At 41.6% G+C, this 18,431-nt stretch overlaps 1 protein-coding gene across 1 annotated transcript in view; it reads right to left on the minus strand.

The window, feature by feature from the left end:
* Positions 1-36: 36 nt before the first annotated feature.
* LOC109095687 (E3 ubiquitin-protein ligase MYCBP2-like) overlaps positions 37-18,431 on the minus strand; it is an 85,655-nt gene continuing 67,260 nt past the window's right edge. Inside the window, 28 exon segments of the mRNA XM_042763276.1 lie at positions 37-1,274; positions 1,445-1,610; positions 1,874-1,981; positions 2,304-2,513; positions 3,825-3,932; positions 4,036-4,224; positions 4,346-4,449; positions 5,245-5,377; positions 5,699-5,827; positions 5,938-6,039; positions 6,296-6,415; positions 6,578-6,674; positions 7,414-7,697; positions 7,784-8,050; positions 8,712-8,792; positions 8,914-9,003; positions 9,143-9,382; positions 9,634-9,699; positions 9,929-10,153; positions 10,296-10,452; positions 10,672-10,832; positions 10,920-11,069; positions 11,498-11,694; positions 11,863-12,020; positions 12,155-12,322; positions 12,424-12,668; positions 12,778-12,947; positions 13,064-14,683. Of these exon segments, the coding sequence (XP_042619210.1) occupies positions 1,159-1,274; positions 1,445-1,610; positions 1,874-1,981; positions 2,304-2,513; positions 3,825-3,932; positions 4,036-4,224; positions 4,346-4,449; positions 5,245-5,377; positions 5,699-5,827; positions 5,938-6,039; positions 6,296-6,415; positions 6,578-6,674; positions 7,414-7,697; positions 7,784-8,050; positions 8,712-8,792; positions 8,914-9,003; positions 9,143-9,382; positions 9,634-9,699; positions 9,929-10,153; positions 10,296-10,452; positions 10,672-10,832; positions 10,920-11,069; positions 11,498-11,694; positions 11,863-12,020; positions 12,155-12,322; positions 12,424-12,668; positions 12,778-12,947; positions 13,064-14,683 (5,861 nt within the window). The 3' untranslated portion in view covers positions 37-1,158.

Raw genomic sequence — 18,431 nt, forward strand, 5'->3', positions numbered from 1 at the left:
GTGAATGAGACGTGAAAGAAAAGCACAGGACGCTCCTTTCGTAATGTACCTTGCTGAACAGAGAACCCGGTTTATTATCACTACTCAGCTCCATCCACAGATAATAATACAAAGCAGATTCACAAGTTGCATTTTTTTTTTGTCTTTTACAGCAGCTGTTAATCACACCTCACAAACAATCCTCCCTATATATGCCTCCAAAAACAACCACTAAATAGCCACAATTTCTAATATATCTCGTTTTGCGTCCCGGTCCTTTGATTTGGTGTGAAGACTGGCCCCAAGGAGTCGTGTTCTTACAATACAAGAGCAGAACATACTCACCTTCGTTTTAAAATAACAGCAAACAGGGGTTTATACCACGTCATTGAGACAAAAGGGCAGACACCGCAGACAACAAGGCCCTCGATAACGACCTGACTACAGAAATGATAGCACACTTGCCGGGGAAAACACAACAGCGTGTGTATCACTGTATAAAAATGTACAGTGGCTTTATTGACATACATTCCATATGTTTACATCTGCGAGGAGGCACACCCAGTATTGCACTTCATTAAAAGTTCTGGCTCAAAACATAACCCAGAATATCAAACGAAACTGAAGTGAAGAGAGTAGCAACGCCGGAATACACATATGAAGGGTTACTGTCATTATATACAAGATTAGATAAATCGTACACTATTTTCCTCCAGCATCACATTCTAAAGTCCTCTTATAGCTTTTGAATCTTTATCCGTCAAATCGTGATGCACTCCAAAGTGAAGGAATACTGTACAGGATTACGAAAACAAAGTCAGTTTACATACAACAATAAAATCTTAAATCTGTATTCGAGAAGCGGAAATCGTGGCCCATCCGTGTGGTCTCGGATCCCAAAATCCTCCGTGCATTGTTACCCTTCAGTGGTCAGGAGGTGTGCAACGTTTATACAAGCCGCAGGGTTACAACGGCTGCATGCAAACACGTCACATTATTATTTTTTTTTTGTTCTTTTTTTCATTCTTCAGCATCTGAAGAGTGGGAGGATGCACGCTGGAGCACAGCGGCCCGTCACAGCCCCCTCAAAACCGTCACGTAAATCAAATCTCCTCCCGCGCTGAAGAGGGAGTCGGCTGCCACAGGAGGGTGAATATATATAGAGATCAATGTAGATGTTTAGAAGGTATGGGCATTTCTACACACGCCGCAGCCCAGAGCGAACTCCTCTCCGGTGGGAGGATGGACCACATGCAGGGGACACTCGCTTCCTTCTAACTGTTTTCCTTTTGGTCCTGTGAGGGGAGAATGAAAATGAATGAAATGTGTCATTGTTGCAAACAGCTTGTCATTAAACAAAGGCCTAATGCAACAAGAGAAGGATGATACATGAGTTCCTGACAAACCAAACATGGTGGTGGGGAGTTTTAATGCAAGCACTTATAACATGTATGAAGTGTTGTACCAGCAGGACAATGAGGCAGCTCTTCTTTTGGGACGCTGGTCATCCTCTGGAAATCATCATGACAGGCGTTGCAAAAATGTGTCGTCCCAAAGCAGAAGAACACAGCCACTGAGCAACAGTAACGACATTTATATTCCAGGAAATCTGTCCCGTGTTTAGAGCACATCTGCAGGAAAAAGAAAAAGCTCTAAACAACCTCATTCTATAGCAAACTCTCTCTTTCTCTCCGTTTCGCTGTGATTCGACATTACAAGTCGTCAATCGCATGATTAACCATAAACTAATTTAAAAAGCCATTGACTTTGGGACGACGGAACTGGATTTCTGGACTAATTTCTGCAGCTCTCTATTGTGTTAAAAACAGAATCGTAAACAAAAATGAAATGTGCCTTGTTTCTTTGTTCCCTCAAACACTGTTGTCCCACTGACCTGTGCTCTGGATACATCTGAGCACGCACCACAGATGAGCTCACGGGGATCATAATCGTCACCTTGTCCTGCTTCGGCATCACAGCGAGCTTCTCCCCCAAAATAGGCCTGGATGAGTCAGAGGTCACACTGTTAGCACTACAGCTGGAGAAATGGCTTTATCATGGCAGCAGGTCATTCTAAATCTCATTTCATGCTGGCAAATAGCTCCTGCTCTACAGGAGTGAGCTGCATTTAATCGTTTTTGTCAACCGTGTTTTTCCATTCTATTCATAGTAAACAGAGACATCCTTAAAGGGGCAGTTCAGTCAAACCCAACTGTTCTCTTTCTGAAAGCTTCCTCAGCCATCATATAAAAGCAGGATTGTTTAAAACTGCTTCTGTGTTCCACTCGAGGTATGTGAACACTACACAAAACAAAAGATCGAACCTTTTTGCACTTGAAGCAGACGTAGTAAGCATATCTGTTCATGGCAAATCCAGCGGGGTTGTTGTAGAATCGAGCTCCAGACGTTGTGATGGCTTCACTCTTGTGCAGTCCTTCGTACTCCACTCTCATTAAAGCCTTCCTCCTCACGTCCTCATACAGCTCTTTGATGGGGTCGAGCAGATCTTTTAGGACGGAGTGGTTTATTTTGTTCTAAAATGAAGACGCAAAACAAGAAAGACGCATCAAGTGGCAGGTCATCAGCTGTTAGATATCATGAGCAGCATCTTAGTTAGAGGAATGGAGGAAGAGTTTAGTCTGGCTTTGGTTCATGAAGAACAGAGAAGTATAAATGATCGAGGACTTAACGACTGGAGAAGTCTGACACACAGTATGTGACCAGAGAGAGGACTGTCGTTCCACTGGAATATCTTTGTGATTAATAAAGATAAAAAAAACATATGCATGGATTTAACTTTTACAATTAGAGCAATAACGTATTAAAGCTAGATAGGGTGTGTTACATGCAGACTTAGAGCAGAATTCTTCACCAAAAATTTAAATTCTGTCATTATTTAGTCACTCAAACATACTTCTTTTATGGTAGAAAGTCAGTCACATTTAGGTTTGGAACATGACGAATAAAATGACAGAATTTTCACTAGCTGAATTATTCCATTAACTAGGGCTGCACGATTTAGGCGTGGAGGGGATAATTGTGATTTTTGCAAAAAAAAAAAAAAAAATTTATATGATTAAAAAGAAAACTGTTTTCGAGTTTGCTGTTTTGTTTTTTAAACAGAAAATGGTTTTTAATATTTTATTAAATAATATAAAATAATTTTGTAAGACTTCTTAATTTAACTCAATAATTTTAATGATTAAAATCATTGAAATAATCACCGTGGACATACATTTTCGGCCTTTTTCTCCTCTGGCCAAAAACCGAAAATGCCATTTTCGGCTGATAATTTTAGGCAGGCAAAATTTTGGTGCATCCCTAAATATTTTGTGATTATATAAATATAAAATATTGATTATTATAATTGCTATTATTATTTAAGTATGATTTACATTATTAAATTATAATATGAAAAAAACTAAGAACAATTACTGTTCTACTATTATCAAGTAAAAATCAAGTATTTAAGAAAAATAATTCTTGTAACTGTAAAATTACAATAATGATATTTATGTCTTATATTACTTTATTTTCAAAAATGAAACCATCAAGCTTTTATTTGGTGGAGGGAGCCCTTGTAGCTTCTCAGTTTTGTGAGATGGGTGCATGTTGCGTTCCCAAATAAGTTTTTTTTATTTACTGTGAACTGAGCTGCCCTGAGACTCTGAAAACACTGGATTATGAGCTGCTCGCTCCTTCACTTTGACGCAGCACGTGTCTAATTAAAATACAATCTTTGCAATTAGATAATCACACAAAGCAATAGTGTGATTTTGATTTTATTCATATTAATCATTCAGCCTGACCTTTAACTCAAAGTGAGTCCAGACTAGCTTGTTTACCTTGCAAATAGGGCAAGACATGAACCCGAAGGTTATCCTGGGCCCAAGCCAGCGGTTGTCCAGAACCCTTCTTGTGCACTGAAGATGGAACACGTGACTGCAGTCCAGCTGCAAATAAACCAGGACAGACAGTTACATGCTGATCTCCTGTATGTATGTGATTCTATATCCTCTTAATGCCATCAGACGCAGTGACAGTATTCTGCTGTACCTGGATTGCCGGCGCAGCAGACAGAGCCTCAGTGAAGCAAATCATGCACATATCGTCAGCGTCCTGTTTCAGACAGACTGCGGTTTTGTCACAACCATGTAAACAGGGCAGACACAGCTCTTCATTTTTAACCCCTCCACACGGGTGACCGCACGGATGAGTCTTACTGCAGGCCAGCTTTGCGTACTCCTACACAAGAATTCAAACACACCAGAATGCTTGTGAGATCACTGAATTCCAGTGAAACATTTAACAGTGTAAAAAAGCATATCATTCTGCCAAAAAAAAAAGTGACATTCTGAGTGAATACCTGACAGTCTTGGTCTGAACATACACTTCCTACTGCAGACAGCTCTGTGCCGTTCCTGGTGCCACAGAAGCGGCAGACGTCTGAACTGCTGGATGCTGGTTTACCTGAAGGACAGTACAATAATGCCATTTTAGCTATAACCAGGCACTAGTCAAATAAAGAAGGATCCTGAAAATAGGACATTTCACAGCTGTGGCCTAGCGGTTAGATGTCAGAAATTATGCAGGGCTCAGGGCACAAATGCTGCCAATAGTGACTAAAATGCTGCAGGTATTTAAATTGTGAGGGCAAAAGAATCCCTGTTGTGAATTGCTCTCTTTTTTTTATCTGTTATCTAACATTTAACGTATTTCATAATATTCTGTTCCAGGCTTATGTAGTGCTTCTGTAGACACTGTAGTGAAGAAAACACTTTCAAAAACCCTAAAGGCAATATTTAAAAATCTACAGTAAGAGATGTGAAATATAATATATATTAAAATACTGCAGAAAATGTATTGTGTTTTGATATCTTGCACATTACTTGCAGCTAATTTTGTATATACGTTTTTGATTTTATCGGTAACAGGCGTAACTATTCCGACTTAGAATTAAATGTACTTTTACATTCATGCATTTGATGACTTGCAGGCACACATTCGATCAGTTCTTGCTTTCCCTGGGAACTGAACCAATGATCTTGGTGTTGCTAGCGCCATGCTCAAATTTTTTGATGTTTTGAAAAATAAAGCTCTAAAAAAAATTCAATGAAAAAATTTAGAGGGAAAATACTGTCTTGATAAAAATGAACACAGCAGTGTTTAGATGGACAAAGTTCGAGCCCCATTTGCACCATTCCCACTTCCCCCTCTTCTCTACTCTCAACATTATTAAACACTATTATGAAATGTGGAAGTCACCTGTGTGCTCGCGGAACTCCACCATTGCCTTCATGGTCTTAGAATCAGCCAATGCCATGAGCCAAAAGAGTTTGGTTCTACCACAGCCTTCATGTAGGTCCACCTTAATGGCCTCTTCCTCCTCCTTAAAGACCTGAGCATACCATGCAATGTGTTATGAAAAAATGTAAAATTATCCTTTTTTCTAATTCAAACTCCACATAATTATTTCCCATCGTAATTTCATTATCAATTCTTACAGTACTTCTATAGAACAAAACATAAATGTAGAACATAAAACAAAATATATATATATATATATTTACTGTATATATTTTTTTCTTATAACTATTATTATGATATACCGTAATAGTCTTGGTACCATATATTTTTTTAAAGCAGCATTTATTATATAAACTCTAACATGATGTCATATGGACAACCAGACAGTAATCAGGTGATTCGATATGTTCACCTGTCTCTGGTGGGATCGTGTGCGGCGGTGGAGATGGAGGAAGCGGTCGCAGTCAGTGCACAGGTTTCCACAAGCATTACACAGAATGATGGCTGCCGTCTCCCCGTCGTCATGGTTATCACACATGGGCTGCAAATTAAAAGTCGGGTTGAAGAAGTAAAGAGCTCATTCTCGGCAGAAGGACTTCTGTACCTTTGCACCGATTGTGCTTTGTAGCTATTAGACCCAATGTGCCATACCATCTGCTTCTGCTGCCCGTCTTTGCCCATCCAGCGCCCTGAAGACAGTCGGTCCACGTGGTCCTGATCCAGCACACACAGAGAGGCCAATGCGAGCCATAACTGACGAGAGGAAGCAGAACAATTCGAAATTTAAATTCAAGATGTACACATTCCCAGGATTCCATGACTGTGGGAGCCTAAAAGCAATCAGTTGATATTGCATTCCATTCTGCTGCTGACCTGAATAAGATCACATGACTGGTAAACTCCACCCACTAATCACCCCTGATCCCTCCAGCTGAAGGATCCTGAGTAATACTGACCTAGTTGGCAAATGTTCACTTGTGACAGATGAAGTGTGTGCAGTGAGTCGTACCCGAGTGGTGGCGATGCAGCGCACTGGACAGCGATGCTCCTCTTCCATCTTAGTGAGTGCAATGATGGTCTCAGCAATAGCATTCTTAGTCACCCTGGACCAGGCATCCGAGAGGTGACCCTGGGGTAAAAAGACTCTTAAATGATGAAATTCATGAACACACATCTACAGGAGATCAAGTGACACAGTGCAAGATTACAAACATGAAGCTGAACAGCAAATCCGCTGCATATTGTTGAGACAGAAATGCTGTTTATTATTAGATGAGCCATCATTACTCACAGCAGCCATGTCTTTGACAAGTTTAATGATAATCTCAGCGATCTGAGGAGGAGTGGAGCCCTTCATCCACCAGTGACTTACTCCACGACGTATGTAGCTGCACAAACAGACAAAAAAAATCAACAGAAAGTTAAATATATTTATTCCCTTAAAGTTCATTTCAGACCCTTAATAAGATCATTTCAGACCCTGCATTTAAAAAAAAAAAGTGATTTGCATCATAAAAATGAGTCATATTTTTTTCTCCAAAAAAATAAATAAAATAAATACATTTAATTAAGCAGGACACATTCTAATGTACAGAAAAAAAATAAAGCTTAATTAAATGTATTGTTTTAATGCTTGAAAACCCCTTTTCATCTTTGACCCATATATTTATATATCAGATTTACTGCACTTGTAAAAATAACAAAAGCAGTAAATTGCCAAAAGTTTCAAATGATAAAAAGTAGTATTAAAAATGTATAATTTAACTTAAAATCTGCAAATAAGTGGAAAAAATTAAAATGAGGATTCAGCCTAAAATAACAAGCCTTCAGATCGGCTGAGAATTAAACAAATCATTTGAATCTGGCTCAGAGGAAGATTAGAATCATGTCTTTTTGGCATGTTTTTCTGGCGAGGACTTCTTCACCTTACAAATAGTTGTCGAAAGCAAAAATGCTACGAAATGCACATATTTAGTGAAAATGTATCATGTGCTAGAGCAAAAAAGGCAGTATTTTTGGAATGAACACCCCTAAATTACAAGTATTGGATTTCATTCAGCAAATATGATGCGGGGGCATGTCATTTTCAAATGAAATCTAACAATGGCAGAATGCGAGCAAGCTGACCTTGAGTTGAAGATCATGGGTAGGGTGACTGTAGTGACTCCTTTGCCTGCAGCCATGCCAGCTGTGCCAACTATAGTGGTGCCCTTCGCCTTGAGCTGCACAGTGAGGGCCTTAGCGATGCAGCCCAGAAACATATCTAAAATGCCCAGCTTGCTCCAGTCACTCTTCTCGGTGGAGTGGATGATGTCACTGATGTCTGCTGGTGGTAGAGCCTTTACGCCGATGACGCTGGCCAGGCGCATGGGAGTGACCTCAGGAAGAACGCGTCTGAGCAGTGATGTCACCTGCATGGCAAGAACAGTGTTGTTTTCCAGATCCTGATTTTAGAAAGTCAAGTTCAGGACGAGCAGTTCACGATGCATTCACAAACCTGTCTCTGGACGCGTGGCGAGGCGGTGTGAAGGAGGGAGAAGAGGTCCTGCAGTAGGGTGAGCTGCTGGGCCAGGTACTGCCGCCCAACATTAGATCCACTCAAGGCCAGCACCATAGACAACAGCTCAAAGCAGTAAGCATCAGAGGAGGCGTCGTCATCACTCGGCTGAGAGTTGGCGTTCTCCTTGCTGGAAATGGCGTGCTCCCATTCCTCCCGCACTCGTGTGGCCTCCATACGGATGGCCTGGACGATATGGGCACATACCTGAGGAGGCAAACAGTGAGGTGTGAAGTAACTGGCAATTTACAGAGACTTGTGAACAGGGAAAGGCTGGCTGTCCACAGCCTGAAATGGAACCTCATAAGTAATGGATGTAGAACAGAGACTGTAGTGTTCACATTTTTTTTTTAAATCTTAGAGCTTATATATGTGCTATAAATAATGCTCATAAACAGCTGTTGAGATTCTGAATTGAGTATTCTTAAAGAGGCTTGGACAAAGCAACAGTATTTGATAGGTCATGACTTAAAGGCAGGGTATAATTTGGTTCAAAAACATTTTTTGTTAAGCTGGTAGAAAGTCTTTTCAGGTCACGATAGCAATCACTAAGTTAAGTGGTATAAATGTATTTATATCGTCTGTGGAAGATACATTCATAAAAGGTACATCCAATTGTATCCCTCGGTCTGTGTTCCATTACACTATTGCAGACCGAGCAAGAATGGAAGGCGTTATTATTGTAATATTATGCACTTTGTACTGTAAAGTTTTCTCAGTGGTGAATGAGACAGGAGGTAATCTGACAGGTTTGCATTCAACCCTCCACCAACACCATTTTCTCAACGTATCTTTGGTTATCTTGGATGGATTTTTAGGCAGCTCGCTCTATTTAATAGAGAGCTGAGAGTAGTTTCGATGGTGTTACCTGTTTCTGAAGGTTGGTCAGTTTGCTCCTGCTGAAGATGATGCCAACCATGTGCTCCTTCAAGTCTGCATCAGATGGAGCCTGAAGACAAAACATTAGCAAAAACATAATTTGAACAACGTCATCTTATGCTTCAGCGCTTGATATGGCATTGAGCAATGGTTGTAATGAGCCACCAAACACAACAGATTCTGGGACTGACTTTGTCTTCACCCTCAGGTGAGGAGAGCAGGTTCTTCTCTTCTTGTTCTGGTGTTGGTTCTGCATCACTGCAAATAAGTTTCCCAAATACCTACACAAACACATAAAAATGACTTTAGCCTTTCTTTAAACACTACCTGTGGACGGGTGTTTTACACTGCTGCGTCTGATGTACAGTGGTACTGAAACTAATGATGCAACCTTACTGCGCTTTGTGCCTTTGTGCTTACCTGTGATGTAATGAGGCGGAAGACACGCAGCGTCTCAGCCTCGCAGTTCTTCTGCTGAGTTACACTGGCTGATATCTGCCCAGCAATCTTGATGCTCTCGCCCTCCTTCCAACCAAGCACTTTGACCTGCCGTACCCTAAGCGTGTTCTCAGGACCCTTAAGCTCGATCTTGATCACATGATGGTCTCCTCCAGGCAGTTCGCTGGTCACCCAGCCCATGTGCCTTGAGTCCAAGTCAATCTGAGACAACAAAAAGTCCTTTCAGTGAAACAACCCTGGAGGCCTTAAGGGACCCCAGACTGATCTGGTTATTTCCATGCAGACATGCTTTGATGAGCATTTTGGTTGTCGGACTATGAGTGTACTGCCTTTTTCAAACTGAATTAATGTCATATGCAGAAGTATTGATAAAAGGGTGCGTGAACATTTTTTTTTTTTTTTTTTTTTTTTACCAAATTGTAAAAACATTCACTCTTTGATTTAAGTCCCACCTGTTTGATTCTGCAGAGATCTTCCACAGCCTTCCCACAAAGGAATATCATTGACGTGACTTTATTCTGACGGAACACAGGTTATATAAATCACTAGCTGTTTACAGATACATGTATAAATACAAAAACATTACTAAACAATTCATTCAAACTAGAAAATTGTCAGACAATGTCATATCTGAAAGTCTGAAGGTTATATAGACCTTATGCACTTCATAAAATGTATACAGCACATTAATATACTGACTGACTAAGAACGGACAGAAAAACAGAGAACAATAGTTCGCGAACTCACTCCAATGTCACGCGAGTTGTCAACATGGACAGAGACATATGACGCATTGATGCCTTTGACACAGCTGATAGTGATGCTCTTTGTTTTGTTCTTATCTTCGTCTCCAGACTCCCAGAACGTCTCAGTGGAGCCATCAGTCAGGCTGCCAATCATGGCTGGTCGGCTGGACGTTTTAATGTCTACCACGCTGGTCAGATCTTTCAGACAGGTCACCACACAAAGTTCCTGCAGTACATGTAAAAGGTATACCTTCATTGCAATGTGGGCCAATTTAGATAAAAGCTTCTGCCAAATGCATACACGTAAAAGCAACAGGAAAGAAATTCTTGTCAATCAACACAGGTGAAGTTAATGAAAAGTTTCCAACCTGACTAATCGCTTCGTATCCCGACTGTACACTGATGTTAAAACTCTCCTCACTGTCCCCATCATCTGATTTGGACAGGATGTTGTTGATGTGGTGAAACACGTTACTCTGGTGCAGGAACTGATGATCTGATTGTTTGAATTTAAGACTCCAACATCTAGTCAAACAGCCAAAGAAATACTAGATTTATACATTTATGAAAGCAATGTAAGTTGAGCTTGCATGTGCAAAATTTGCCATCACCAGGTACCTATGCTGTTGCTAGGGTGCTATTATGTGGTTGCTAAAGCGTTCCGGGTGTTATGTAGCATATTGCTATGTGGCTACTAAGATTGCTAGATTGCTAACAGTGTCTCTGTGAACAGACAGAAGATACCTCAGAGCCATCTGCTGAAGTGAGCTTCCACTGGGAAGTGACATCATGAGGTCAGAGATGGTCTGGAGCAGACGGTGGAAGGTGTGGGGCAGCGGGTGAGCCGCCTCGCCAGCAATGAGAATGTCAGACAGGGGGTGCTCACAGACACCTAAATCCTTCTCCTGCAAGAAAAGAGGAAAACCTCTGTTCATTTCAAGTGAATAGTGACTTATTAATAAACCATTAGCCGTGCTGTCGTAAGGCCACACCTGCTCGAGGTTCTCCTTGTTCCCTTTGTTCTCTTCATCCTCCTCCTCTTCCGTCTCAAAGGGAGATGGAGTCAGAGACGCCACAAAGTGCCACAGGATATCGTGGAGGGAGGTGGTTTGGGTAACATTACACAGCAGCCAATTAAAAGCCTGAGATGGAAACACAGAACAAAAGGTTTGTTAAGAGTTCCCAGAACTTCTTCTGACTAAATTTCCATTACTTTTCTAGTCAATTGTGATATCTGAATAAGGATGTCTTTGCAGTGACTGCATTAATAAAAAAAACTGATAAAAAACAAAACAAAACAACAGCTAAAATCTAAAAAAAAAAAAAAAAAAAAAAAGGACTTTAAATCTCATTTACTATATTTATTATTACTATAGAATTTTCCAGACATAATCACAGTTTTGAAATCCCCTTAAGTTTGCAGGTTTTTTCATGATCGTGGGAACCCACAGTTAATTCATAGTTAATATTCAACGATGTCTGTCTATGACTGTACAATTTGGGACAATAAGAAGAGGAATGAAAGAAGGCAGAAGGCCAGAGAGAATGTCTAAAAGAGTATATCGCTGACCTCCATGGCAAACACCCTGCAGGCTGATTTGCGGAGTGCATGTTTCATAGCCACCTCCAGACCCTCTAGATCATGATGCTGGATAACAAATGCCAGCACAGGCCACTGGAAGTTCCTTTCACCCTTGCTGAGAGAGCCATGGGCTGAGATCAGTCGAGACAACTCGGGAGAAGGGTGACGAAGCAGAGATGACCCAACTTGTAGAGACCAGCAGAAATTAACTCACATTTAAAATGTTTAACTCAACTTTTGAATTGTAAATTATCACAATAGTAAAATTCTGTACTGGTACTGTCATTATTGTAACAATTAGCTGAATTAATTAGACATTGGTAACTGTGTTGTACAAAGTGACACAACATTACCTGCATCTCCGCTGTGTACCCTGCGTCTTGGTACTGCTTTGACCCGTGCTGGGGAGGCTGAGTGCTGCTTATCATACTCAGAGGCAACCACTGAATATGAGCGCTGGAAGACTGTCCGCTTGGCTGTGTCACTATCTGTGATTGGACTTGTCTCCAAACTAAAGGAACAAAGTAAGTAAATAAAAAAAAATAATAAAAAATGAAGAAGTCATAAAGACATAATAGGCATATCCAAACCATAAAATGTTTATAGGACACAGTACTTTGGGAGGTGGGAAGCTTGTTAGAGTACCTTGGGGGCATGGACTTCATGTTACTTCCTTTCTCTTCAAAAACATTGGGGCAGGCATCTGGAGTGACTGAGATGTAGGGAGCAGGGACTGACGTAGAACGCAGGTAACGCATCTCATCTTGAAACAGGTTGTCATCTTGATAGGCCCCAAAGTTCTCAGTGTGTTGGCTGCAAAAAGGTCATTGAGAAAGACTCCATGAGATATCCAATACATTGAATTACTTCAGCAATGCAGCCCATGGTGATCAAGGTGAACACAAGGTATTTACCGGGCTAGCGTTTGCAGATAGAGGCAGCCCATCTTGTTGGGTAGTTCCTCAGACACTCCCTCTTTGAGGCTGGGCAGATGTGCGTGGAAGGGTTTAGGTGGGTGATGGCAAAGTAGACTTGGCTCAGCGGCACTGCTCAGAGACAGCAGGTACAGTGCATTGGCACGGATCACTTGGTGGGCCTCCATCGTGGGCAGAGCCCGTGGGGTTTTCACCTGAAGAGGTTTCTTCCTTGACTGCTTAACCTGATCCAAGAACCACAGGGTTGAACCCAAGAAAGAATTATACACTGTTTTAGACATGCGATATCTACAGATATTATGCATCTCCCTACATTGGTTGTGACAGGTATACCTTTTCTCTGGCAGCTGTTTGTTTATCTCTCAGGTACTTCTCTCTACAACGATCACACACCAAGTACCAGGTGCTTCCTCCAATCCCTCCATCTCCACAATTACCAGCCCAGCCTCCACAAAAGTGACCAATACTGTTATAGCCCTGACCTCCAGCATACCGCCCACACCCTGAAAGAACACAATACAAAGAACTGATGATAAGCTTCATCTACTGGACTGTATAACCTTTGAACTGCTCTAAATAAATCAGAATGGAGTAAGACCCAAGAATTGACGCACTGTACCTGGGTGGGCCTGTCTCATGTGGTAGGTAACAGGGTATGGGTGAGACTCTCCACACAGCTCACAGATGGTATCCTTCTCTGGGCCTCCCATAGCTAATTGAGCCATCTCCCCAAAGAGGTTCCCCCTGGGGCGAACCTCCGCTTTCTCCTTCTTCTTCTTCTCTTTCTTGGTCTTCTTGCTGTCCTTTTCATTTTCCTTCTTTTTAAGGATAGCACTGGACCCTGGACTCGGGAAGATCATATTCTGTGTAGCCGCTTTTATGGTAGCCATGGATATGTCCTCCCAGAAGGCAACTAGGTGCTGAAGGGTGAGAGGCAAGATAGACTTAGACCTCATGGAGGAGTGGCTGGACATCTCATAGGAGACCGCCTCACTTTTTCCATCCTCGCACTTCTCAGGCAAGGGTGGCTCTTTTAGCATGGACAGAACCTTGTTCTTGTTGATGCTACCCATCTTGGAAATGTCTGGGCCATGTGGTGATATGTTGAACATGTTGAGTGCCGAGGAGATCTCTAGAGAGTGACGGTTCTTCAGTTTGCTCTCCTTCTCCTCAAAACCCTGCTGGCAGCTGAGAGAATTACGGATGGGTGCATGTTCTTTGGTCAACTCAGGATTGAACTTGAGGAAGGAAGAACATGCCATGGCATCATGCACTATGCCCTCATGCCACAGGAAGGCAGCAAAAACAGCACGGGCACATTCTGCAACAGAAGGTGACATGGCCTGCTTGGCGGGTTCAGTGGGACGCACGTTTTCACCCTTAAAGAGTGGCCCTGATTTGTCTTTTTTGGGTCTCACATGCCTGCTGGAGGTTTTACGGCTGACTTTGGGTGAAGAACGACTTTCGAGTTCCTCCTTGACTGGGGCTTTTCCGATACTAAAGTGGACCTTGGAGGAGCCCTCTTCAGCATTGTGCAACTCTGCATTCTCATCATTGGCTTCATCGTTGGATAGCAAGGTGCTGGACCTACACACCTCCACTACTTCACTGTGGAGGTTTTCCTGAACTACATGAGGAGATGGGGCTCGGTTCTCGGCATTGCTGCTTCCTCCTTTGCTCTCTTTGGGTGAAATTTTTGGCTTGGGAGATGTAGACCTGCCCCTCAGAGGTTCCATGAGAGGAACCTTCTTCTTTCTAAGAGTGTCAGGGTCTAGCGTATAAGAATCAGATTTAGATCTCTCACGTGGAGGGTCCAGGTGAGCTTTAGAAGAAGGACTAACTTTAGAGGGCAGGTTCTTATCATGAGGAGAGGAAGAACGTGGGGAACTGTTGCTGGAAGGGCTAGATCTGCCCGAATTTAAAGTTTTCTGTTTGGGTGAGGAGGAACGGGAGCCAGAGTTCGGAGACTCAGCCCTCAGACCTGGGGTTCGGCCATCAGCTTTCAGGGCTTGTAGAGTGTTGTGGTTAGGGGAATGTGAGCGGCTGTGAGAGTCAGACCGCAGTTTGCCGGTGTCTGATTTGAGAATAAGGGCCTCACTGGCAGATAGACTCTCATTGTTCTTGCTCTTCACCTGGTCAACAGATCGGCTAGAGTGACTGTCCGTTTTGGAGGATCGACTCTCTTGACGATGCTTGCTGCCTGGAGACATAGACCGACTGGCCATGTTATCCCTGTCACCTGTGTATCGTAACAAACCATCAGTTACCAAAGTGCAACTCATTTGTGCAGGAGGCACTGCACAAATACTTGTCAGGCCTTTTCACATACGTAAGGATAAAAATAAAAAATGCAAGACAGTAAAAATGGCACCTGAAAATGTAAGGGAAAAATAATTTACAACATAAGAGGAAATTAAAAAATAAAAATGTAAAACAATAGAAGTTAAAATTACATCTACAAGAATCCACTGAAATCCAAGAATGATCTTATATTTCAATTTACTGACCAACATTTATTTACATAAGAATTAAAGTATTCGTAAGATTTTAAAGGTATAGTTCACCGAAAAATGAAAATTATGTCATTAATTACTCACCCTCATGTTGTTCCAAACCCGTAAGACCTCAGCTCATCTTTGGAACACAAATTAAGATATTTTTGCTTCATCCCGAGAACTCTCTGACCCTCCCATAGATAGCAAGGGTACTTCCACTATCAAGGTCCAGAAACGCTGCAAGGAGATCGGTAAAATAATCCAGGGGACATCAAGGGTTCAACCGTAATTTTACAAAGCTACGAGAATACTTTTTGTCCTCAAAAGAAAAAAAAAACACTAGTGACACCCTAGGCGGTCATCCTAGTGCCATTTGGAGAGCAGCTGACACAAGACAGCATACGCAATATACGTTCAGTGGATACTCTCCAAAATGGCACTAGGAGGAGACAAATTGTTGAATTCTTTTGTGCACAAAAAGTATTCTCGTAGCGTTATAAAATTATGGTTGAACCCCCTGATGTCACATGGATTATTTTACCGATCTCCTTGCTACGTTTCTTGACCTTGATCGTGGTAGTACCCTTGCTGTCTATGGGAGGGTCAGAGAGCTCTCGGGATACATCAAAAATATCTTAATTTGTGTTCCGAAGATGAACGGAGGTCTTACGGGTTTGGAACAACATGACGGTGAGTAATTAATGAAAGAATTTTCATTTTTGGGTGAACTATCCCTTTAAGGTTGCAAATGCATAAATATCGATTTGAATGGAAAGCACCCAGGTCATGTGAAATATTTTGTCAAGCTGGTAAACCTGTCCGCATGTATATTCCAAAGCACTACATACTCTGTTGCCATGCCTAAGAGGGGAAATAAATGGACTGTGGAAGAGAGGATGACATGAAACCCCTCCCTGTTGTGAGTCTCCAGGGTGCTCCCAGGAGAAGACATGCATTACCCACCCTTTTGTCTGAGAACAAGAGATGAGAGAGCGGTGCCAGGGCCGGTCGCACTGCTTTTGTGCACACGCTCACGTGAAGCAAGGCTGCGTGATGAAGCATCTACAGCGGAAAACAGTGGCAAGGAAAGTAAGCAACAAGGCTTGAACTAAGGAAAATCATCAGAGAATGAGAAAGAAAGTGAGAGCCAATGAACAATGGAGAGTGGAAAAAGGACTGCATGAGGTAAAAGGGACTCTGAAAGAAGGGCCTGTGTACACTTGATATTAACAATCGTCTTGGGTGATCTAATCTCAAATGGACAACTGAGAAATTGCAGTTTACACCTGGTATTTACATGCGTTTTAAAGTGGTCTGTGCCCACTTTGTTTTCAAGGGGAGAGTTAAAGATTTTGTGACTACATGTATAACTTACAGCATCAGTTGCTATGTTCAAAACAGATGTAATAGATGTGCACCTGATGTAAAGGCTATTTTAGAAAGTATACATCAGAATTAGAACAGGATGCATAATTAAAAGGCAGCATCACAAATATATATAAAAAAATTTGCTTCCAGATATACTTTTAAAAGTTTTTAAAAGTAATCTCACCCCAAAAATTATGTTTAAGTGAAATGGTCAATATTTCAGTCAAGCTCCAACATTAACTGAGCATTTTAGATTATCTGAGCTATGGCAGAGAAGTTCTGTGAAGTCTTGTGTATGTAGATGTGTGGTTTTTTCAAATCTAATTTAATACTTCTCTTACACATGTACAATTTACACAGGTAGTTTAAAATTTAAAACCCTTGTTTTTGAGCAATGAAGTACTAGCAGTTCAGTAGGTGGATGGTGTTGTCTGGGATGCATTAGTATTTACACAACCAGCCTAGTGTGGTGTGTTTCAGACTACCTACAAATTGGCTGTCAAAAATATATTCAACCCCATTCAAGCACTGAAATTGGTGATAAGATCAGCCACGATGGATGTTAACACAGAGTAAACAGGGCCAGATGAGCATCTAGGTACTGGGAAAGATATATGAATAGAGAAAAAGCAACAAGTAGAAGGACAGACACTGTGAGAGAGACAGATACTGGTAGAAGCACGCACAAGACTAAAACAAAACTGGGCATCAACCAGTGCAAAGAGGGTGGCAGAAGAGTGAGAATAAAATGTGAAGAACTGTAATGAATCTGAAATGCAGATTCAGAGTATACTGGCAGTGGAAAATATTGAGACACTTGCTCCTTAAATTTCCAAATAACCCAAATTCATTTTTGGTTATGCAGACCTATGGATTGAATTGTGGATTACACTGGGGGATGCAATGGTAAAGCACTGCAAGGTTTTGATTGCGTGGACAGATTCCTGGACCTCTTGTTAACTGTTTAGCTAATGAATGATCAAATTAAGCACTGTACATATAGCAAGCAAGAAAAAAGTTAACAGAAACACTGACATGAAACACACACTGTTAGTAGATACAACAGAAACACAGAAGAGGAACTTAAATGTTATTCAGTCACTGAAGTTAAAATGAGACAAGAAAGAAAAAAAAATACCAATTCAAACACAGCAAGCAAGCGGGTGGACACCGACAGAAAAGCAGGGGAAATAAGCCTAAACGGATCTCAACACAACCTATGGGATACTAAACAAATAAGCGCTTAAGACAAGAACAAGCAGCACCTGTGCAAGCAAGCACCGCCACTACCTTACAGACGGACAGACTTACTCGGAAGCTGTGGATGCGGTTGAGGCTGCTGGGAAAGGGATTGTCCAAACACAAATGGGCTGTGGACAAGGGAAGAGGGAGGTTTGGCAGCTTGCTCAAATATGGAAGGAGTTGGGAGGAAAGGCCCAGACTGAATGGAATTCAGCATGGCACTCAGCCGGTCACCTGCAATGCGGAAGACAATGGGAGTGCTGTTGCTTATATGATCCTTAATAGGAGCCATACAAAACGCTAGTCAGTTTAACGCCCCACACAAACACGCTCACTGGAAATAATGGGGTGTGTGAGTGGGTCAGCTGAACCAACGTGAGGGGAATAAGGAATGAGCAGGGGAGCCGTAGGTCAGGTTTTCATGTTTTCATGAAACCTCATGTCTGGAACAACTACAAAAACATTGGCAGACAAAGCCAATGCTCTGCTTTCATCCCTTTTATAGTGCAACTCATGGATATTCTGTGAGGGGGAGGGGGTTTGTTAAACTGCATTAAACATTTTAAATTTTAATATTAACCTAACAGTTATCATGACATTACTGAAAACTAATATTTTGGCTGAGTTGGTAAAGTCATTTTGATTTTATCTCAGGAACCGTTCGGATCACAAAAAGTAGGCATTTCATATGAGAATGGAACATGTAGCAGAGTTTGCAGGGAATTCTGAGAAGACTTTTTGACTGTTTAAAGTCAGGTTCACCCTTGAGAACAGGTCAAGGTATCCCAATAGAAGTATTTATGATCATTCTTAACTTGTTTGTTAACTGCTATCACTGCCGTAATCTTTATTCAGTTATATTAACATTATCAAATGACTGCA

Source organism: Cyprinus carpio, chromosome A9, assembly GCF_018340385.1.
Source record: "Cyprinus carpio isolate SPL01 chromosome A9, ASM1834038v1, whole genome shotgun sequence".
NCBI lineage: Eukaryota > Metazoa > Chordata > Actinopteri > Cypriniformes > Cyprinidae > Cyprinus > Cyprinus carpio.